The sequence below is a fragment of the Maniola hyperantus genome, chromosome 26 (genome assembly GCF_902806685.2).
Source record: "Maniola hyperantus chromosome 26, iAphHyp1.2, whole genome shotgun sequence".
Taxonomy (NCBI): domain Eukaryota; kingdom Metazoa; phylum Arthropoda; class Insecta; order Lepidoptera; family Nymphalidae; genus Maniola; species Maniola hyperantus.
The window spans coordinates 6,884,052-6,907,174 of NC_048561.1; the positions used below are offsets into that span (position 1 = coordinate 6,884,052).

Genomic DNA, 23,123 nt, shown 5'->3' on the forward strand with positions numbered 1-23,123 from the left:
TACTGAATTTAGGTTTGCAAAGTAAAGTTATTTCAACTAATGAATAAATAAACTACGTGTAATGATAAATTGTTTTAGAATTTTCATATCCCTAATCTTATTTATTTACGCCCAAAGTTGTCATAGATTTAGTGTTAAAATAGGAATCTTTTGAGGCTCGTAACTTTTAAATCAATATTTTTTTCAATGTTTTAGATATCATTGAACCTAGATAATGACGAGATAAATCGATATAATTCTTAGTTTTGTGCGTACAATATCGAATATTGTTGTATTTTCCCTCCTACGTTTGTATGAAGAAAGCACCGAACTGAGCTGCCTTAAGAACATTTTTGTAATATTAAAAAAAATGTATTAATTTTTATGAAAATTGATTGGAAAAACTATTAAGGTCCTAGGGTCTTAGGCAACTGTATGAATGTTCGGAAAACGCTGCTTAGTATAAATTAGGCTTAATTCGTTTTTCATTAAGTAAAACTCACTAAAAAAAAACAAATCGCAAGTATCTTCTGAGAACAGTGTATGAGAGGCGCTTGTGATTTTACATTTCATTTGTACCACGGTGTTATTATTAGTAGGCGTTAAGAACTTCTTAAGCGCCATATATATGTCGCTTACCTTTCTGCGAAAAGTAATTGTATTGTAAAAATGTTTAGGTACTAATGATTTTAAGCTTATTTAGTGGTTTAACGACATATTTTAATGTATAAAACGGGTACATACCACGATTAATTTTTTTTTGTTTGATATTTCAACCCAATTGCACGGGTCGTGGTACCCGTCGTGACCACGACCCCTGCAATTGGGTTGAAATATCAAACAAAAAAAAAATTAATCGTGGTATGTACCCGTTTTATACATTAAAATATGTTTAGGTACATTTTGTGGCCGAAATTAATAAGCAAACTATCTATAATCTGTCAAAGAGTTACTTTGTTGTTATTTGTCAGAAAAGACCGTAAATTTCTGAGAGATATAACATTGGTAAGTAGCTAACTATCGACAGATTACAGATAGATCGGTAATTAATTTGGGCTGTTAATAAGCAAAGGAAAACTAAATCACAATGTAAACGTATTGAAAAAAATTATTGTTCGCCATTGCGAAATTTAAAAAAAAACTAAAGGTACAGTACGCGGCTGAAAGTAATGTACATCTACCTTTAAAAGGATATAGTAGATTTGTAGAGCATTGTCTCTGTCGTTGAGACCGACAAAACGTCATATAGATATGAGTGACAGAGACAACGCTCTACAAAGCTGAAATGTCATTCTAAAGGCCGATGTACAGTACGCGGCCGAAAGTCCTTCGATCGACCTTTAGAATGAGATTTCGGCTTTGTAGAGCGTTGTCTCTGTCACTTATACCTATAAGACGTTTCGTCAGTCTCAAGACAATGCTCTATAAATCTGCTATCTCCTTCTGAAGGTCGATGTGCATTACTTTCTACCTACTAGTAGTAGGTATATGCCATAACCTATAAACTTTAAAATTAAAGGTAGTAACCCATTGTGTGGGTTCTAGCATTTTTGTAATAGTCAAAGTATTCTGCGGGCGAGCTGGAGTGCTTCTTGACCACTCGGTCGACCTGCATCTGATCTCCCCAGTCCGCCTGGAAAAGATCATATTGTTAACGATTAATTGTATTACAAAAAAGGGCAATACGTGCAATTTATAAATTAAAACCGCGCGATTCTCTACGAGAGAAATTTAAAGGTGGGTCTACGCTAGGCGAACCGAGCACGAGCCGAACACAATTCATCTAGTGTGGACCGACTTACAAGCCTCGAACGAGCGCGCTGCGAGCATTTCGTTCGCTCAGCTGCGTTCCGCCTGCTGTCGGTTCTTTGACGAACACAAAGGGATTTGCTTCGCGCTCGCAGTGATCGAGGACAGTGATCGTTGTAGGTTCGTTGTACGTCCACACTTGACGCCGCGAACGACGAAGCCGAGAACGGCTCCGCTTGTGCTTCGCTCGTGCTCGGTTCGTCTAGCGTATACCCACCTTAAGGAAATAGGTATTCTTACAGTAGCTTCTCAATATATTTACAATAATATAATTTTTGTACGACAAAACATTCTCAGTTACAAAAAAAATCGGTGATTTTCACGACAGACAAACTAGGAACCGTAATTATACTATATATAGCTCGATTACCACTCACTCACTCACTCACTCACTCACTCATTGACATAATTGTTCTCCTAGAAAGAGACAGAAAATGATATAATAATGTATGGGAGATATGTTCAGAAGTGGGATTCGAGTAGGGAAAAATTATGACATTTCAGAAAAACAAGATGGCGGCCGACCTGACTTTTGTAACTTTTTTGTTTTCCAACCGATTTTGTTTAAACTTGCAGCTCTTGTAGATGTTAGTAAACGATTTTTAGAAAATGTAAAAAAAAATGGAAAAACAAGATGGCGGCCGAGATTTTCAAAAAATTCCCTCCTGTAAAATTTTGTATGAAACTTTTTTTTTTCACTAATACTTTCGTATAGAAGACAAGAAATCATTTTGAGAAAAACATGGAGAGAGCTGACGATTGAGGATTTCGGAGACGGGTGAAGGGCACGCTCGAGGTATTGAAGATAGGTGGGAGGTGCTCGACCAAATGTCATTCGAAACCTCATCCAATTGCCAAAAATTTGAATTTTTTTTTAAAATTCCGAAAAAAAGATGGCCGCCATACAAATTTCATCGGCGTCCATCGCGGAGGGTATGAAAGATGGAAGAGTGGTTTCTTGGCAAGAGATGATCAGGATCCGAAGGTCTATTCGATGACTTGAAAAAAAAATTCAAAATGGCGGAATTTATTTTTACATACAAAATTTTTTATTATTCAAAATGGCGATTATAGACCTCGAGAGCTGCTTTAGCAGCTCGAGCAGCGAGCAAAATACTAGTTATACTATATATAGCTCAATTACCACTCACTGACTCACTCACTGACTCATTGACATAATTGTTCTCCTAGAAAGAGATAGAAAATGATATAATAATGTATGGGAGATATGTTCAGAAGTGGGATTCGAGTAGGGAAAAATTATGACATTTCAGAAAAACAAGATGGCGGCCGACCTGACTTTTGTAACTTTTTTGTTTTCCAACCGATTTTGTTACAACTTGCAACAATTGAAGATATTAGCAAACGATTTTTAGAAAAAGTGTAAAAAATTGAAAAAACAAGATGGCGGCCGAGATTATCAAAAAATTTCCTCCTGTAAAATTTTGTATGAAACTTTTTTTTTTCACTTATGGTTTCATATAGAAGACAAAGATTCTTTTAGGGTAACATATGGAGGGAGCTGATGATTGAGGATTTCGGAGACGGGTGAAGGGCACGCTTTAGGTATCGAAGATAGGTGGGAGGTGCTCGACCAAATGTCATTCGAAACCTCATCCAATTGCCAAAAATTGGAAAAAAAATTTAAAATTCCGAAAAAAAGATGGCCGCCATACAAATTTCATCGGCGTCCATCTCGGAGGGTATGACAGATGGAAGAGTGGTTTCTTGGCAAGAGATGATCAGGGTCCGAAGGTCTACTCGTTGGATGGAAAAAAAATTCAAAATGGCGGAATTTATTTTTTCCGCTGACTCACTCATTGACATAATTGTTCTCCTAGAAAGAGACAGAAAATGATATAATAATGTATAGGAGATATGTTCAGAAGTGGGAATCAAGTAGGGAAAAATTATGACATTTCAGAAAAACAAGATGGCGGCCGACCTGACTTTTGTAACTTTTTTGTTTTCCAACCGATTTCGTTTAAACTTGCAACAATTGAAGATATTAGCAAACGATTTTTAGAAAAAGTGTAAAAAATTGAAAAAACAAGATGGCGGCCGAGATTATCAAAAAATTTCCTCCTGTAAAATTTTGTATGAAACTTTTTTTTTTCACTTATGGTTTCATATAGAAGACAAAGATTCTTTTAGGGTAACATATGGAGGGAGCTGATGATTGAGGATTTCGGAGACGGGTGAAGGGCACGCTTTAGGTATCGAAGATAGGTGGGAGGTGCTCGACCAAATGTCATTCGAAACCTCATCCAATTGCCAAAAATTGGAAAAAAAATTTAAAATTCCGAAAAAAAGATGGCCGCCATACAAATTTCATCGGCGTCCATCTCGGAGGGTATGACAGATGGAAGAGTGGTTTCTTGGCAAGAGATGATCAGGGTCCGAAGGTCTACTCGTTGGATGGAAAAAAAATTCAAAATGGCGGAATTTATTTTTTCCGCTGACTCACTCATTGACATAATTGTTCTCCTAGAAAGAGACAGAAAATGATATAATAATGTATAGGAGATATGTTCAGAAGTGGGAATCAAGTAGGGAAAAATTATGACATTTCAGAAAAACAAGATGGCGGCCGACCTGACTTTTGTAACTTTTTTGTTTTCCAACCGATTTCGTTTAAACTTGCAACTATTGAAGATATTAGTAAACAATTTTTAGAAAAAGTGTAAAAAATTGGAAAAAACAAGATGGCGGCCGAGATTTTCAAAAAAATTCCTCCTGTAAAATTTTGTATGAAACTTTTTTTTTTCACTTGTGGTTTCATATAGAAGACAAAGATTCCTTTAGGGCAACATATGGAGGGAGCTGATGATTGAGGATTTCGGAGACGGGTGAAGGGCACGCTCGAGGTATTGAAGATAGGTGGGAGGTGCTCGACCAAATGTCATTCGAAACCTCATCCAATTGCCAAAAACTTGATTTTTTTTTTTAAATTCCGAAAAAAAGATGGCTGCCATACAAATTTCATCGGCGTCCATCTCGGAGGGTATGAAAGATGGAAAAGTGGTTTCTTGGCAAGAGATGATCAGGGTCCAAAGGTCTACTCGATGGATGGAAAAAAAATTCAAAATGGCGGAATTTTTTTTTTCATACAAAAATTTTTATTATTCAAAATGGCCATTATAGACCTCGAGAGCTGCTTTAGCAGCTCGAGCAGCGAGCAAAATACTAGTTATTATACTATATATAGCTCAATTACCACTCACTCACTCACTCACTGACTCATTGACATAATTGTTCTCCTAGAAAGAGATAGAAAATGATATAATAATGTATGGGAGATATGTTCAGAAGTGGGATTCGAGTAGGGAAAAATTATGACATTTCAGAAAAAACAAGATGGCGGCCGACCTGACTTTTGTAACTTTTTTGTTTTCCAACCGATTTTGTTACAACTTGCAACTATTGAAGATATTAGTAAACATGTTTTAGAAAAAGTGTAAAAAATTGGAAAAACAAGATGGCGGCCGAGATTTTCAAAAAATTTCCTCCTGTAAAATTTTGTATGAAACTTTTTTTTTTCAATCACGGTTTCATATAGAAGACAAAGATTCCTTTAGGGCAACATATGGAGGGAGCTGATGATTGAGGATTTCGGAGACGGGTGAAGGGCACGCTCAAGGTATTGAAGATAGGTGGGAGGTGCTCGACCAAATGTCATTCGAAACCTCATCCAATTGCCAAAAATTTGAAAAAAAATTTAAAATTCCGAAAAAAAAGATGGCCGCCATACAAATTTCATCGGCGTCCATCTCGGAGGGTACGAAAGATGGAAGAGTGGTTTCTTGGCAAAAGATGATCAGGATTCAAAGGTCTATTCGATGACTTGAAAAAAAATTCAAAATGGCGGAATTTTTTTTTTCATAGAAAATGTATGACTTTTTTAAAATTGTTCAAAGGGCCATTATAGACCTCGAGAGCTGCTTTAGCAGCTCGAGCAGCGAGCAAAATACTAGTTATACTATATATAGCTCAATTACCACTCACTCACTGATTGACATAATTGTTCTCCTAGAAAGAGACAGAAAATGATATAATAATGTATGGGAGATATGTTCAGAAGTGGGATTCGAGTAGGGAAAAATTATGACATTTCAGAAAAACAAGATGGCGGCCGACCTGACTTTTGTAACTTTTTTGTTTTCCAACCGATTTTGTTTAAACTTGCAGTTATTTTAGATGTTAGCAAACGATTTTTAGAAAAAGTGTAAAAAATTGGAAAAACAAAATGGCGGCCGAGATTTTCAAAAAATTTTCTCCTGTAAAATTTAGTATGAAACTTTTTTTTTTCACTAATACTTTCATATAGAAGACAAAGATTCCTTTAGGGCAACATATGGAGGGAGCTGATGATTGAGGATTTCGGAGACGGGTGAAGGGCACGCTCGAGGTATTGAAGATAGGTGGGAGGTGCTCGACCAAATGTCATTCGAAACCTCATCCAATTGCCAAAAATTTTAAAAAAAATTTAAAATTGTGAAAAAAAGATGGCCGCCATACAAATTTCATCGGCGTCCATCTCGAAGGGTATGAAAGATGGAAGAGTAGTTTCTTGGCAAGAGATGATCAGGATCCGAAGGTCTACTCGATGACTTGAAAAAAAATTCAAAATGGCGGAATTTATTTTTTCATACAAAAAATTTTATTATTCAAAATGGTCATTATAGACCTCGAGAGCTGCTTTAGCAGCTCGAGCAGCGAGCAAAATACTAGTTATTATACTATATATAGCTCAATTACCACTCACTCACTCACTCACTGACTCATTGACATAATTGTTCTCCTAGAAAGAGATAGAAAATGATATAATAATGTATGGGAGATATGTTCAGAAGTGGGATTCGAGTAGGGAAAAATTATGACATTTCAGAAAAACAAGATGGCGGCCGACCTGACTTTTGTAACTTTTTTGTTTTCCAACCGATTTTGTTACAACTTGCAACTATTGAAGATATTAGTAAACATGTTTTAGAAAAAGTGTAAAAAATTGGAAAAACAAGATGGCGGCCGAGATTTTCAAAAAATTTCCTCCTGTAAAATTTTGTATGAAACTTTTTTTTTTCAATCACGGTTTCATATAGAAGACAAAGATTCCTTTAGGGCAACATATGGAGGGAGCTGATGATTGAGGATTTCGGAGACGGGTGAAGGGCACGCTCAAGGTATTGAAGATAGGTGGGAGGTGCTCGACCAAATGTCATTCGAAACCTCATCCAATTGCCAAAAATTTGAAAAAAAAATTTAAAATTCCGAAAAAAAGATGGCCGCCATACAAATTTCATCGGCGTCCATCTCGGAGGGTACGAAAGATGGAAGAGTGGTTTCTTGGCAAAAGATGATCAGGATTCAAAGGTCTATTCGATGACTTGAAAAAAAAATTCAAAATGGCGGAATTTTTTTTTTCATAGAAAATGTATGACTTTTTTAAAATTGTTCAAAGGGCCATTATAGACCTCGAGAGCTGCTTTAGCAGCTCGAGCAGCGAGCAAAATACTAGTATATATGTATATAGATAAAGAATCATGTGTGACCAAATGTCCAAATCAAAATAATGAGCCAGTGATGGGTTGATGATTAATAAATAAATAAAATAAAAATAAAATAAAAATCCTTTAATTCGACCATAAAACACGATCATAATTTGTTAGTAATAACACACGCCTTAAAAACTAATGTTAGTAATCTTATAACTAATTACCTAATCCTAATACTATATCTAAGACAGGCTTGATTAGTCAGCAGTTAGTTAATGATTATAATATGAAAGATTACTTACGAAATTGGGGAATATAGTCTTCTTTTCATCGAACTTCTTCTCATTGACGCATCGCAGTAGGTACAGTCGCTCCACCCACGGCCAGATCATGTAGTCCAGCATGCCGGCCCGATCGCCGCCGAAGAAGTATGTCCCTACACAAAATTTATAAAGATAAAATGGCTGACAAACAAACAGACTGACGGATGTAAAGTGCGCTCTATATGCGCTCTATTTGACGCAGTCTTAATGAAAATAGGTTAAGTGGAACCGGTATTACAAAATTTGTTAACAGATTCCTAAGCGGTTACTCTTTCTGCCCAATCTTTCTGCACAAAAGTGCTAAATCACCTAAATTGCTTGTCAGTTAGTTGGTATGCTATTATATTAGTCGCCCATTAGAAAATTAAGTATAATGTAGAAATCAATATAATTGTTTATTCATGGTTAGCACGTTCGAATATTATAGTTATCTATATTTAAGTCGTGATAGCCTAGTGGATAAGACATCTGAATTCTATTCGGGAGGTCAGGAGTTCGATCCCGGGCACGCAACTCTAATTTTTCGGAGTTATGTGCATTTTAAGCAATTACTTGCTTTAACAATGAAGGAAAACATCGCGAGGTAACCTGAGAGTTCTCCATAATAGTCTCAAATGTGTGTGAAGTCTGCCAATCCGCATTTGACCAGCGTGGACTATTGTAAAACCCTTCTCATCCTAAAAGAAGACCCGTACTCAGTAATGAACCGGAGATGGGTTGGTCATAATAATTATTTTAAAATGGTTTACAAAAATCAGCCTTAGCTGCCAAGCATTGGTAACATGCGCAAACACCTGTCCACACGCTTGCCACTGCTTGTTGTTTGCTGTTTGTCGCAAGCGTCTGGCAGCACCATATTGTTATGAAGAATAAGTCCCGCAAATTGCTAATGTGCGTGGCCGCCATTTTAGTGACGTCAGCACTAGACTGAAGTTTCGAGCTGATGGTATATTTTTATTTCGGCTGACGTCAAAATGAGTCATTTCGATGTTAATGAGACATGGTTTTAGCGCAATAGCAATTTGCGGGACTTAATTAACTAATCTGTGGCATTACCTCTGGACGCAAGCTCCTTCTCAAAAATATCCAGTGTCTGTATAATTTGCTCACTCCCAAATGCGAAGTTTGTATCGAAACACTCCAGGCTGCCTTTTATCAGCTGAAATATTAAAAAGAGAAAGTAAGTAGAATGAAAAAAGTTTTTTTTAATGATATTTTACTGGCGGTACCAATTCCAGTGCGACAAGGCTATCTTGGCGCGTGGCGAAAATCGGAACTAACGTTGCCGTCAAGTGTTCCCTTTGTTCTTGTTTGACTATTACGCACATAACTCCGAAACGTTAGAGGTGCGTGCCCGGGATCGAACCTCCGACCTCGGATCAGGAGGATCAGGCGGACGTCCTAACCTCTAGAGTCTAGGCTATCACAACTGTGTCCGAAGAAGGTATAGAAGCACTAAACTAAACACCATTTTAGAAAAAGCGTTGCCAAGATATGCCCAAGCGAACAAATATTTTCACGGTTTTGGAACCTATTTGGTTCCAAATCAGCGCCACCTCTTAAAGCTTAACCAAAGCTTACCTCATTAAATCTCTCAATTAAAAGGCGATCCTGCGCCTTGACATACGGGTCTCGCGAGTGTAGTGGATTGGAGGCATATTTTTCGTCTAAATAGTCACATATGACTACGCTCTCGAATAAGTATTTGTCCCCTTGATCCGTTGGTATCTCTAGTACCGGGATTTTAACTGAAAAAAAATAGTATAGCTAATAGCAGGATATTTTTGATATGTATTTAAAAGTAATTGATATTCAATGAGGAAGTTTCCAGGCTACGTTCGAAAAAAATTCATAGATGGCGCTAAATACTACCACCATTAAAGACGAAAAATTAGGTAGTGTCAGTCCTTACGTTTCTTCCCCGATGCAAAATTAATTAATTACTTCTATTATAGTTCACAGATTTTGTGACGAAGAAACGTAAGGAAAACTGCAGTGCACGCTAGCTGTTACTCTTCATCTATGTCATTGATTGACACGACCTAAACATTAAACCATAGATCATAGATCATATAGATATAGGTATTATTTTTCGTTTTTAGTGATAGTAGTCTTCAGCGCCATCTATGAACATTTTTTCGAACGTAGTCTGGAAATTTCCTGATTGCTTGAGACGCAAATAGCTCCGAAAAGTTAGAGGCGCGTCCCAGGGACCTGCGAATATAGGCCAATATCATCAAAGTCAAAGTCAAATGATTTATTCAAAATAGGTAATAGATTACTCTTTTTGATAGTCAGATGTTGGATTTGTAAGATATAGTGGTGATAATTATTATGCAAACTTAAAACTAAGGGTTCCAAACGCGCCCAGGTCTGACACAGCCCACAAAAAACTCATGAGCACTTGGCTCACTTAGATCACCAAAAGTACCTATGGACCTATTTATTTTTTTACTTACGTCTAGGGTTTTTAGCCTTGAACCACGCGGGTAAGTTTAAAGGGTCCAGCCGGTAAACCTCGTACTTGGCCTTCTTGGCCTCCAGGACCAAAAGAACCCGGTGCCCATATGGGTTCATCTCCACATGGTACAACCGTAGTTTGTCCGTTAGTGGAGGTGGGAGGGATGCACCTGAGAGAAAATTAGTACAATTTAGAGCCTCAATAGCTCAACCGGTATAGGAGTGGACTGAAAACCGAAAGGTCGACGGTTCAAACCCCGCCCGTTGCACTATTGTCGTACCTACTCCTAGCACAAGCTTGACGCTTAATTGGAGAGGAAAGGGGAATATTAGTCATTTAAAAAATGGCTAATATTCTTTAAAAAAAAAAAAAAAATTCTAAATAATTTTAAATACATATCAAAAATTGCGCACGGGCAGGGTTCGAACCCGCGTCTCCTGGGATCGCGCCCGACGCTCTGACCGCTACCGCAAGCTACGATTCGCTTGCTGCCCGTAACGAAATTTGTGATATGTATGTTTACTCAGATTTTGATATGTATTTAAAAGTATTTAGATATTTTCGTGAAGTGTAGGTAAAACACTAAAAAAATTATAAAATACAGTAAAATGAGTATAAGTTGATAGTTTAGTTCCTTGGCATCACCCGGAAAAGGGTCTCTGGCTGAAAATCAACGCTGTATGCTCTTGTGTGTGTACAAAACATACAGTATTATGCTGAGCTGGAACCTTTTTAGGGCTCCGTACCTCAAAAGGAAAAAAGGTACCCTTATAGGATCACTTTGTTGTCTATCGAAAATACAAATTATTAGTTCATGACCACAGTTTAATTTTGGTCGTATAAGTAGTTACGACCTGTTTTGTGTGCCTTTACAATAAAATAAAATAAGAATAAGAATAATTTATTTTGAATTTAGAATTTAGACACAAGAACGAGTTTCCTACCCTCTGCACTAGGAAAACCCTGTATTGCAGAAGGCAGTTACAAGTTTTCTAAAACTAAGGACTTAATATATATTATATCTAATATTATACTAAAATTATAGGTAAGAGAACGGGTTTCCTACCCCCGGTAATAAAAGAACGGGCCGAATTGAGAACCACCTCCTTTTTGGAAGTCGGTTAAAAATAAAAACCGATGCCAGTTGGCTGGTTACCGGTTTCATACAAAATTGCGCTTTTTACTACAATTTACAATTTTATGTACCTACGTAACTCTCGAATTGTTTAAATTAGGGTCATGAGTATGATTACGTAAGGTAAGTAAGTACCTACTCGTTACGCGTTGCGCGTTGGTGAAGTTTTTGGGCATAATTACCCATTCTCTAAAAAACACAAACATGGTACCTACCTATACACTGAACATCCACAGTCATCAACAATTTCTTATAGGATTTTAAATTGAAAAATTAATCAATAAAATAAAAATCTTTTTTATTCGAATAAACTTTTACAAGTACTTTCGAATAGTCGGATGCATCTACCACTGGTTCGGAATGCCTTTCGGAATTAATTTTAATTGCAAAAGTAAATTATGTCTTAGTGAGGACAAAGACATGCCTAATCTATTTTAGCGTATAAACTTTTAATTTTTACAACAGTTTTTTACCTAGATTTTGTTAAATTTGTATAACGCGAACTCGCCATCCTCACATAAACTTTAACAGTTTCCAGAGGATGGCTAACTATTTATTTTAAAATGTATTAGTGAAATTTACGTGATCAATAAAAAAAAAAAAAAAAAAAAAAAAAAACCTTCGTGAGTGATTTCCATTATACATATATCACACACCGGTTTTGCTCACGTGTTTAGTCGACTAGTTTTGACAGGCACTTCGCCCATCCATACTTAATATTATAAATGCGAAAGTGTGTCTGTCTGTCTGTCTGCTAGCCTTTCACGGCGCATCCGTTCAACCGATTTTGACGAAATTTGGTACAGATATAGTTTGCATCCCGGGGAAGCACATAGGCATATACTTTTTATCCCGGAAAATTAAAGAGTTTCCACAGGATTTGAAAAAACCTAATACCATGCGAACGAAGTCGCGGGCATCATCTAGTTTTATAATATTACTATGGATTATTTAAAGAAGTTATTACGTAGCATGAAATACAATCTTTTGCTGAAATTTTCCTTTGGTTACCAAACAGACAATATTTATAATAGCTCGCATGCAGTCCACGTAAAGTCGATGAGCAATACGCCGCCACAGGCCCGTCTCCTTGACCTACATTGCATTTACGTGTATCGCTCCTAAACATCATCTAAACACGTATCGCGCTTATAATAAATACCTATACTGCATTTACTAAAAAAGCTGTGATAGCCTAGTCGGTAGGACGTCCGCCTTCTGATCGGAGGTCGGGGGTTCGATCCCGGGCACGCACCTCGTAACTTTTCGGAGCTATGTGCATTTTTAATAATTAAATATCACTTGCTTTAAACCACCGTTAACAGTGAAGGAAAACATCGTGAAGAAGCCTGCATGCCTGAGAGTTCTCCATAACGTTCTCAAAGGTGTGTGAAGTCTACCAATCCGCACATGCCCAGCGTGGTAGACTATGGCAAAAATCCTTATCACTCTGAGAGGAGACCCGTGCTCTGTAGTGAGCCGGTGATGGGTTGATCATAATGATGCCTCTGCAGAATCGGCCAAGTTCGAGTCCGGTAGTAGTACAGTCGTATTTTTTCGACGTTTTGCATGATAATTCAAAAACTTTGATGCATAAAAATAAATAAAAATCTGTTTTAGAATGCACAGGTGAAGCCCTTTCGTATGATACCCCACTTGATATAGTTATCTTACTTCAAAAATTGAAAATACTAATTATTAGTTCATGACCACATTTTAATTTTTTTGTGTAATGTAACCACAAATCAAAGGTTTTTAGATTTTGCCCCTAATGTCTGCTATAAGACCTACCTGCCAAATGTCATGATTCTACGTCAACGGGAAGTATGTAGGTACCCTGTAGGTTTCTTGACAGACCGACAGACAGACGGACAACAAAGTGATCCTGTAAGGGTTCCGTTTTTCCTTTTGACGTACGGGACCCTAAAAAGCGTGTATGGATGGTATATTCTCGCCTACGGGTAACCTGTACCTACCCTACCAATTTTACAGAGTTAAAAAATATATGGAATGGTTCTATGTAGTATGCGTCGTTTATGTGTTCGTAATCGATTGCGAAATGCAGTAACGAAACGCCGTATGACATCATCGAGAACAGCTGTTTTGTATTTATATTTGTTTTCTCAATTTAAGTTGACAAAATACTAAAATACTTCGCTCAATTCAATGTTTCAATTGAACATGAGGTCATCGGCCGTTATTCAAATCGAATTTTTAACTAAAGTTTGCATAAATTAACGAAAAATTGAAATCACTAATCTAACGTATGTAAAATATAATGTTTATTGTCAAAATGTTAGGAATTGGATTTTAGGTTGGGAACCAATGGATTTTTTTCATTTAAAAAAATTTACAAAGTGAAATTCAAATATCGAACAAACTATTATAGTAAAGTGAAAATGAAATGAAATGGAATAGGTTACATACCGGCAACTTTATAATCATAGTAAGCCATTTTAGAACACTTTATTTAACACGAAACTCCACAAATTCACTGAAAAAACTACAATCCTTAAGTGTACTTTCGCGTGCGGTATCCAAGTATCCAATGTGGAAATAGGTACGTCACATTTAAAATAAGCTACGAGTATGACATCATCTCGATTCGACCCGATTATCAAAAACCCTAACACATTGCATAAACATAAACACGGAATACGAGAATAGACGGCTGGAGGGATTTTTAATTTGGTCGTGTTGCATCATAAGGTCGTGAATCGAGTGACGAGACGAGACCGCGGTGTATAAACTCCACTTTGTATTTTTTATTGATTTACCTACCATATAAATAATGTACTCTGTGTATGTGTACCTACCTTACCTTACGTACGAATTTAATAATTTCGTAACATTTTCATAACTGAATTTTTTAGACTCATCAGGATTTGGATTTTGGAGCCCAGAGTAGTACCTAGTTTGATTTGGAGATTTTAGTTTTTTATTCAAATATAGCGATTATAATTTCGGGTTCCTTTTTGGTTCCATACGCGAAGGACGTTTGTGCACTCATCCGTATTTGATTCGTATCCGTGATTCTTTGAAGTGGCCGTCGTTTCGTATTTTTACGGAATCTGTGATTTCATGGATGAGTGCACAACTGCCCGAAGGGTGCCAAAGGACCCCGGTGTCCGTCCGTCCGTATGTCTGTCAGCGGGCTGTATCTCGTATAGGTACCGTAATAGGTGGAGAGTTGAAATGTTTATTTCTATTGCCGCTCTAAAATTTCAGGAAGGCTGTGAAAAATAATAATAGGTAGGTAACTAGTTAGTTAGTTTATTAAAAAGTGTTTATTGCTTAAATAAATAAATAAGTGTGTTACGTGTGTATTATTTCTTTTACGATGGTACGGAACCCTGACTAGTAGCTGTACAGTTATAAAAAAAACTGCTTGCGCCACGTAGGTAGAATAATAGGTAGATTTAAGTGCTATGTAACCGCGTACGAGATAGCGATAGCACGACGTAACGATGAATAACACGACAATTATTATTACCATTGTTTACCGATCAACAATATTTGTATTAAACGATTATTTATGTGAAAACAAGTAAATAACTCATGAGAAATACAATTACGCCACGAATTCTCAGTCTGTTTCGCAACTAAAGTTGTATGGTTGTATGCCTTGTATGTAAGTTGTATCGTAGTATTATTATATATTCTGTGATTGTATGTATTCTTGAAAAAAACCAGTTACAAGATAAGGGACAAAAAATATGTTAGCTGCGTCTCTGTTTATCACATTAGTAACTTTATCTGTGCTCTCTTTTTAGTTTGAATGAGAAAGCAAACGTTCCTGTATCTATCTTTATTACTCTATCTACGTTGCGCCATTTTTGCCAAAAGTACGATTTAGTCCTTATTTTAAAGGTGAACCCCAAAGTACCTACTAATTCCTAATTCTTTAAGAATTATTACTTTCTATATCGATGCGCTCAGATATACAGATTTTTAGAATAATAGGTATTCAAAGAGCTAAAACCTTTTGGTTTTAGCTGGTGTTTTTAGAGTTTTACTGCTCTGGGTTTTTACCCAAACCTCTAAAAACACTGGTAATTGGTATCATGAAAGAAAAAAGCCAAGCTCATAGACAATATTATCTATGGCTATGGCTTGGCTTTTTCTTTCATTTATGATCTGTGGTCAGTTATGTGTTTTCCGAAGCATTACGGATTACTGGTCTGTGTTCCGAAGTTTTCCGCGTTTTTACTTTTTCTTTGTGTGAACTGTGAATCTTTTATTTCTGGTCGGTGCTGTGAATGCTGAATGCGATGCTCTAAAATTCCACGATTTTTACTGAAAATTGCTGAAAATTTCCTCTGGTGCACAGGTAAATAACTGTTTTATTATATAACTTTGTCCGAAAACATAGAGTTGTATAATTAGAACTCAATTGGTGTGTATTTGTTTAACATAAAAATGCTCGAATCTTGCACTGGTTTGGATAGGTACATTTTCTCAGATTTTTTGTGGTTTTCAGGTTTTTGTTTAAATCGTAAGCTATGGTAGCTATGGAGGATGCTGTTACCAGTTACGATTCTTTAAAAAATGACTATAAATCATTACTTTTACTTCGGGGTAAATGTGTGAAGTTACAACTTATTCAAAAACGAGAGGCAAAGGGTTTTGTGCACGCTATCGATCCGGAAGGACACAGGTAAATGCCAAAGATATTATCTTCTTCCTGGGTTTTTTCCGCATAGACGCAGCCGTCCGGTGTACGTGCGACCCCTGAAGGTGCTTTTCGCCGCCGGATCACTGCAGCCTGGCTTTTACGACAGGCAGACAACAAAGTCATCCGAAAAGGTTACTTTTTTTCCGTGTGGGGTAGAGACTACAGACCCCAAAAAAAAAAAAAGAAACAGTCCGTCTTAATTGAGAACCTTTGGAGAATTTTTGGAAGTTGGTTAAAAATTAATCAAATTTACTTTTTTCAGCATTATTCTCCGAGAGCCTCATGGAGAAGACTACCAAATGATTTTTGTACCAGGGCAAGCAATAATTGGTATATCCGTAATAGATTCTATACCTAGTATTGAACCTGTACAAAAAGCTTCCACTATGCCTAATTCAGAATTATTAGAAGAGAGAAAAAAGAAACTGATGTCATGGTTTGGAATGAACCTCTTGCCTGTGACAGAAGAAGGCGATAATATAGTTTTTAAAAGCGTTTTAATATTGCCACCATATGATGTAACTAATATCTACTCCAATAATCTGATTGTTACTAAGCAAGTGAGAGAAATTGTTGAAAAGATGCCTGAAGATTTCAAAGAAAGTTAAGGCTGTGGTCCGACCGCCCGGCGAGAAAACGACTAACTATATACGATTTTCTCTCTCAAGAAACGCACAATAAATGTACATTCTGTGTAAACGAAAGATATGCATATATCAAAAGTTGCTCTCTGACTGTTTACACTGCCAGCGACGACTCGCTTTACTAGTTTTGTCGCTGAGCGACGAGCTTTCAAAAATCAACTCGCTCAGCGATGCTCGCTCGCTTGAACACGTATAACGCGCGCGCAGGTTTGCACAGGACTGAGCGACCACGGGCGAATGGTGCGAGTAATTGCTCATTGCACTTGCACACTCGTTTATAGCCCTGCGACAAAACTATCGAAACTACACACTCGTTTCCCGCTGATCGCCAACTCGTTTAAGTTTCTAGTTCTACTCGTTTCTCGTTCATTGTCGGCGGTCGGACCACTGCCTTAATAGGGGCCTGCATAGATAAAGGACTATTATAATAATAATAAAGGTGGATCCGATCACCCAACAAGCTCAATCTTTAAAAATATATTAATAAATTAAATTAATGGAATTAATAGGTATTTAGTCTAAACTAAATAATTATGTACTACTTTTTATATCTTTTTAGACATTGTTTATAGTAAAATTATACTAATTTTAAATAAATAAAAACAATAATTACAATTTTTTGTCAATGCTGCAGTTTTATTTAATATTTTATTTTTTAAAGAATAGCTAAGTTAATTGCTGATTAATATTACCCTTCCCCCTCCAACTAAGCGAAGCTTGTGCTAGGAGTAGGTATACGACAATAGTGCAACGGGTGAGGTTTGAACCGGTGACCTTTCTGTTTTCAGTCTGCTCCTATACTAGTCGTTCCTGATATAGTATCGGGTAATATGTATAATACTACTCTGGTATCGGGTACTCCAGGCATCATCATAATAGCTTATGCCTGAAGTCAATATATAATGTACTCTGTGCCTGGATTGGATGAACTGAAGATAATTCAACTTTGATTCACCCTTGGTGGTTTTTAGCTTTTCGTAAGAGTGCCAATGGGACCCTATGCTGTCGGTCTGTCAGTCAGCGGGTTGTATCTCGTGAACCATAATAGGTAGAGTCAGAATTTTCACAGAATGTGCAGTATGATTCTTCTATCACAAGAGTGGCACATGTTGCTCTACCTGTGTGCTCTACAGTCATAAGGTCTACATGAAATAAGGTTATTTTGAATTTGTATTTGATGACTGAAAGACTAGTAGTCAGACCACCTAGAATGCTATAGAAAAAAAACGTCACTTTTGAATTTTGATTTTCACCATTTTCTCGCGTTTTCACGCTTAACAGTTTTGACGTGTTGTTGTCATAAAGATATTATTTCTATGGTTGTTGTATACATGGTCTGTGGTTGTTGTAAGGTTGTTGTTGACGTTGACAGCTTGTCTTAATTTAGAAAAATCGAATTTTTCTTTTGCACGTAAACAAGCCATAATCACTATTAGATACAGTTTTAACAAGTTTTAACTCAAAAATTTATGTAAAACAGATTTCCCAAGAGCTTAAATTCTTAATTCGTGGTTAATATGGAAGAATAGTGAAGTTTTTATACAGATAACTTGTTTCAAAGTTGTCAAACAAGTTTTGGTGAGTGAGACAGGATTTGCATTTAATTAATTAGTACCTGTGTGTTGTTATGTTTTTATTAGAGCGGAGTCTGCATTTTTCCCTTTATTTGTTGAAATATACTGTTTAAATTAGGGACCTTAGGGGACTTCTAAAAGTAAAAGTACGGTTATAAACTATTGAAAATGTATTTAGAACATAAACCTTATTCCCGCGTGGAATTAGGTTTTCTGAAGATCTTGAAGGAATTTTTCCAAATCTTTTTTTAGTAGAAGTGTATGTTATAGAGATTTTAACTGCCTCCTGGGTCTAGTCTCCTAGTGAGTAGCATGAATCATGATCGACCGCAACCGATTACAACGTTCTGGCTTCGATTCCTGGGTCGAGAAAAATAGTAAATTTTTTGGCCCAACCCAGGAAGTTACTGGATTTTTCTGTCTAGAAATTCTCAGTTCTAGTCCAAAATTAGGAGTTTAGCAGTGTTTTACCCCCAGACAGCATGTAAAACTGTTGGTCCTAATATCCTCTCAGTATAATCTGATTTCTGAATGAGTGGTATTTGGCCCTATATAAAAAAAAAATACTATGACAATTTAAAATACAGTATGCTCTAGAATATAATGTACATCAGGCTTTAAAATGACATTTCAGCTTTGTAGCGCATTGTCTCTGTTATTCATACTTACAGTGCGACAAGGCTAACTTGGCGCGTGGCGAAAATCGGTACTTATGTTGCCGTCAAGAGTCCCCATTGTTTTTGTTTGAACATTCTAAGCCTCTGTTCTCCAACAGCGCCCCCCTGTCAATGTCATTCAAGTGCCAAGAGAGCCTTGTCGCACTGTATGTGATGTTTTGTCAGTCTCAACGACAGAGACAACGCTCTACAAATCTGCTAACTCCTTCTAAATGTCGATGTATATTATTTTCCGCACTGTACTGTACATAGTTTGATTATTCCAGTAAAGCAATGGAACCAGTAGAATCGTCAGTTGCCTTAGCGTCACAGCCTGTGGAAGAGATCGTCATAAAGTGTGAAGTCATAGAAATATCTGATGAGGAACCTGGCTCCGAGGAGCCTAAAAAGTAAGTGGATGTAACCAGCTTTCCTTTTTTTTTTTAATGTGTTCCTTCCTTTTTTCCTCCTTTTGTAGGTCGGTAGGTACTATGAATGGCTTTTTTTTTCCTTTTTCGTTTTACTGTAATTTATTGTTACTTGCTACACTTAAGTGCATTTAATTATTTTTAGCTAAATAATAATCTGGTATGTACATTTTTTTAACAGCTTTCCTTTACCTACCACGAATTTATCATCATCATCATCATCATCATTATCGTTGCTATGTATAGAATATGGATAGCAAAGAGTATTAAAGTTTGTGTTTAGAGTAGATACCTACTTCTTACTTTGTTGTATGAATCAAGTTAATGTAAGTGGGTAGGTTGCGAAACTCTATGACAATCTCAGTTCATGTTGACACTACCTAGTAAATTGATCACTTGAAAATAGCAACCGCCGAGTTTCTTGTTCTTCTCTGTAGGAACGGCATTCCGAACCAGTGGCAAATTTAACTATAGTTGACGATTCAAAAGCACTTTTAAAAGTTTACTTGAATAAAAATATGTTCTATTCCATTCTATTGGCTAATATAATTTGCATTAATTATTACAGAAAACGGCGCAAGCGCACCGTACAAAAGTCGCCTCAATCCTGTGAAGAGTGCGGTAAAATTTTCCAAACTGGCTACGAGTTGAAGAAACATAAACGCACACACTCGGGCGTGCGTCCCTATATGTGCACGGACTGTGGCAAGACATACACGCAGCTGGGACACCTGAGCATACATGTCTTATCACACAAAGGTACATATACAATGAATGCAGACAGACACACTTTCGCATTTATAATATTAGTATGGATAAATAAGAAGCATTGTAAAACTTTGTTGCAGGTATAAAAAACTTCAATTGCACCGAATGCAGCTCCTCATTCTACAGAAAAGCAGACTTGGACCGTCACCAGAAAATTCACACCGGAGAAAAACCTCACCAATGTGAGATTTGCTCCAAGAGCTTCACACAAAAGAACAATCTAGTGATGCACTTCAAAATGCACATAGGCGATAGACCTCACCAGTGTGAAGTGTGCGACAAGAGGTTCCTCACGAGGAGCAAGATGGTGCTCCACTCCAAGAAACACGAGAAAGACAGGAAGAAGAAGGAGATTTTGGCGCAAGTTTAATACCGTGTGATGACGTCCCACACAACAATAACAATTTTAAGTTTAGTTACATGTGAAAAACTGTGATTACCTTGACAGTTAAAACAGTTTTGAAAGTAAATGAATTAAATTGATTTATTTCATGTAGGACAGCATGTACCTCTGATGGTATGTGACTCTACCGGTTCGGTAAGTAAGATTCTAATGAGAAGAGCCAGCCAGAAACTCAGTAGTTGCTTTTTTAAAATAAAACAAAGTGTTAAAAATATATTATTTAAATTTGCAATACATAAGCAATGTAACTTAAGGTAGTATATACCTTGTTTTTGTTAGACTGTCAGTTGAATAAACAATTTAGAACGTGTTTTAGTTTTAAGTTGCGAGTTATAAGTGATAATTTTTAAATGAAGATAGAGGCGGCCCATTGGCGGTGTTCCTACTAGATTACAACATGGGATTATTCAAGGGTCGAGGAATTATGTTCTGAAACATGGTGTACTTATATAGAATCTGGTGTCAGTAATTTTCGGAGTTTTCATTCTTTTTTTACTGTTTTTTTTAAATGATAAAATAATGAAGTAATGGTGTTCTGAAAACTGGTATAATTATATGGAACTAGTTGATGCCCACGACTTTGGCCGCGTGGATTTAGATTTTTAAAAATCCTGTGGGATGTAGGAACTCTTTGATTTTCCGATAAAAAGTAGCCTCTAGGGTTAATGTAATTATATCCATGCAAAAAAAAACGTCGATGCGTCACTCCGTTGCGACGTGATTGAAGGACAAACCAACAACCAACAAACAGACACACTTTCGCATTTATAATATGGGTAGTAATATGACGTCAGTGTGTTGGATTGATTTTCCACTACCTTTCTGAGTTCCGAAAAACTAGTTCCGAGTACCCTCATATGACCCCTCTGATGCTCAGCGCCAAAATGGCGAAAGTCCAGTTGCTTCACAAACAGACCAACAATCACAGGCCCAGCGTCATCATCATCATCAGCCTGTGGACGTCCACCGTTGGACATAGGCCTTCCCTTAAGAGCGCCACTACACCCGGTCCTAAGGCCTCGTTTACGGAGACGCGGGGCGTCGCGCGTCGCGTGTGTCGTGGCGTCTCGCGGCGCGTCGTACGTTTTTTTTTGTTTACGGTGAGGCGGCGCGTGAAGCGGCACTTAGCATCGCACGCGTAATCACAAACATATGGCAATATACGATGTTGTTTATAGAGATGCGAGGCGGGAAGAGTGGCGGCGCCCGCCGCTGTGCACGCGGCGGGCGCGTCTGCTTTGTGCGATTTCCAAATAAAGACTGGCAGAAAGTTCGGCTGCGGGCATCGCTTCATCGAGAATTGCCGCCACGATGAACGCCGCGTGGGACGCATCGATGCCACCCGCGGGCTCGGCCGCAAAAAGGCTCCAAGGCTCTCAAACAAACGCGTATAAAATTGCTTCTCCGTAAACGCACTCATACAACGCCATATGTTTAAATTCAGTGCGGGCTGCGCCGCCCATCGCAACGCGCGACGCCCCGCGTCTCCGTAAACGAGGCCTCAGCCTTCCTCATCCAGCCACTTTCCGCCAGCCTCTTTATATCGTCGGTCCATCGTGCTGGAGGGCGTCCCACACTCCGCGGTCTCCACTCAAGGACTTTCCGGCTCCAACGGCCATCGCCTCTACGGCAGGCATGACCTACCCACTGCCAATTGCTAATAGTTTGGGCTACAGGCCCAGCGTACTTGTATTATACTCTTTCCACGGAGAGAAGTTAATATATGGCTCTCTCTCTGTTACGTTATGTAATCCCATACAAATGACAAAGACAAAAAATCAGTGGGCGTTAACCATTTTGAGTGACGAACCAATCACAAATGAGCCTATGTTTTCCTGCATAGAGTAGTTCGGAAATCAATTTATGCTCAGTCATTTCAGTTAGTTAGTTTAGTTTAGAGATTGTGTACAACAGAATTAGCCACAATTTTCTTTATACAGGGTGTAACCAGAACGCTGGCAAATACGAACACAGGTGATAGTGCTGATGATTGATTACTTATATGATAACCACACCAAAAAAAAAAAAACGCGAAAAAAATATAATTTTGTCAAAGTTTACGATATATCCATACTAATATTATAAATGCGAAAGTGTGTTTGTCTGTCTGTCTGTCTGCTAGCTTTTCACGGCTCAACCGTTCAACCGATTTTGACGAAATTTGGTACAGAGGTAGCTTGCAACCCCGGGAAGGACATAGGCTACTTTACGCGTACGAAGTCGCGGGCATCAGCTAGTTGCAAATAAAACATCTGACTGACGCTAGAGGTCAACGAACGTTGTGTTAGTAGGCCACTCGGAGTCAATGCCGCGTCGTAGGGTGACCCGAGTTTTACACGCTATACATTGCGGGTTTCAAAAATACTAAATCGCTAAAACTACAAAATGAGGCAAATGGTTATTGGTATTGGATTGTGTTTAGGTAGTATAACAATAACGCTAAGTTTTCGCTAGCGTTCTGGTTACACCCTGTATAGTAATGGATGCATGATTTTTAGTACCTACTGTCAAATTAATTAAATTGTTTGAAATCGATTTAGCGAAAAAATTTGAAATAATGTAATTTTACTGTTAATGTTTTGATTATGTTGTTTCTTTTTAATTAAAATTTAGTAAACGAGATACGGGATACAATAAAAAAATGGTTTAAGTAGATTTTTTATTTTTTTTAATCCTCTCCTTAGTCCTTGATTTTAATATACAAAATTAAATAGAATTTATTCAAATAAAATGTTGGTAGGTAAAGTATATATAAAGTAAGTATAAATAAGCTGTG

At 37.4% G+C, this 23,123-nt stretch overlaps 3 protein-coding genes across 3 annotated transcripts; 2 read left to right on the top strand and 1 right to left on the bottom strand.

The window, feature by feature from the left end:
- Positions 1 to 325: 325 nt before the first annotated feature.
- LOC117994507 (pyrimidodiazepine synthase-like) lies at positions 326 to 13,893 on the bottom strand. The gene is made up of 6 exons (XM_069507799.1): positions 13,627 to 13,893; positions 10,063 to 10,233; positions 9,185 to 9,351; positions 8,660 to 8,762; positions 7,583 to 7,716; positions 326 to 1,612 (listed from the first exon to the last, which is right to left on the bottom strand). Exons 1-6 carry the CDS (start codon positions 13,652 to 13,654, stop codon positions 1,493 to 1,495), a joined length of 723 nt encoding a protein of 240 aa, XP_069363900.1. The 5' UTR covers positions 13,655 to 13,893; the 3' UTR covers positions 326 to 1,492.
- A 1,488-nt stretch (positions 13,894 to 15,381) lies between these two features.
- On the top strand, positions 15,382 to 17,144 carry LOC117994177 (gem-associated protein 6-like). The gene is made up of 3 exons (XM_034982066.2): positions 15,382 to 15,529; positions 15,680 to 15,856; positions 16,137 to 17,144. Exons 2-3 carry the CDS (start codon positions 15,702 to 15,704, stop codon positions 16,480 to 16,482), a joined length of 501 nt encoding a protein of 166 aa, XP_034837957.1. The 5' UTR covers positions 15,382 to 15,529; positions 15,680 to 15,701; the 3' UTR covers positions 16,483 to 17,144.
- Positions 17,145 to 17,895: 751 nt separating this feature from the next.
- On the top strand, positions 17,896 to 23,002 carry LOC117994202 (zinc finger protein OZF-like). Its single transcript, XM_034982086.2, has 4 exons — positions 17,896 to 18,096; positions 19,036 to 19,158; positions 19,745 to 19,935; positions 20,025 to 23,002. The coding sequence occupies exons 2-4, from the start codon at positions 19,043 to 19,045 to the stop codon at positions 20,312 to 20,314; spliced, it is 597 nt and encodes a 198-aa protein (XP_034837977.1). The 5' UTR covers positions 17,896 to 18,096; positions 19,036 to 19,042; the 3' UTR covers positions 20,315 to 23,002.
- Positions 23,003 to 23,123: the final 121 nt, after the last annotated feature.

Excerpts from the sequence above, each read along its gene's own strand:
- LOC117994177 (XM_034982066.2), top strand. The coding sequence starts at position 15,702 with ATGGTAGCTATGGAGGATGCTGTTACCAGTTACGATTCTTTAAAAAAT. Across the intron at positions 15,857-16,136 it reads ATCGATCCGGAAGGACACAG|CATTATTCTCCGAGAGCCTC; the intron begins GTAAATGCCAAA and ends TACTTTTTTCAG.
- LOC117994507 (XM_069507799.1), bottom strand. The coding sequence starts at position 13,654 with ATGGCTTACTATGATTATAAAGTTGCCG. Across the intron at positions 9,352-10,062 it reads CAAGGCTAAAAACCCTAGAC|TTAAAATCCCGGTACTAGAG; the intron begins GTAAGTAAAAAA and ends ATTTTTTTTCAG. Across the intron at positions 7,717-8,659 it reads GAAGGAGCTTGCGTCCAGAG|GGACATACTTCTTCGGCGGC; the intron begins GTAATGCCACAG and ends AATTTTGTGTAG.
- LOC117994202 (XM_034982086.2), top strand. The coding sequence starts at position 19,043 with ATGGAACCAGTAGAATCGTCAGTTGCCTTAGCGTCACAGCCTGTGGAA. Across the intron at positions 19,159-19,744 it reads GGCTCCGAGGAGCCTAAAAA|AAAACGGCGCAAGCGCACCG; the intron begins GTAAGTGGATGT and ends TAATTATTACAG. Across the intron at positions 19,936-20,024 it reads ACATGTCTTATCACACAAAG|GTATAAAAAACTTCAATTGC; the intron begins GTACATATACAA and ends ACTTTGTTGCAG.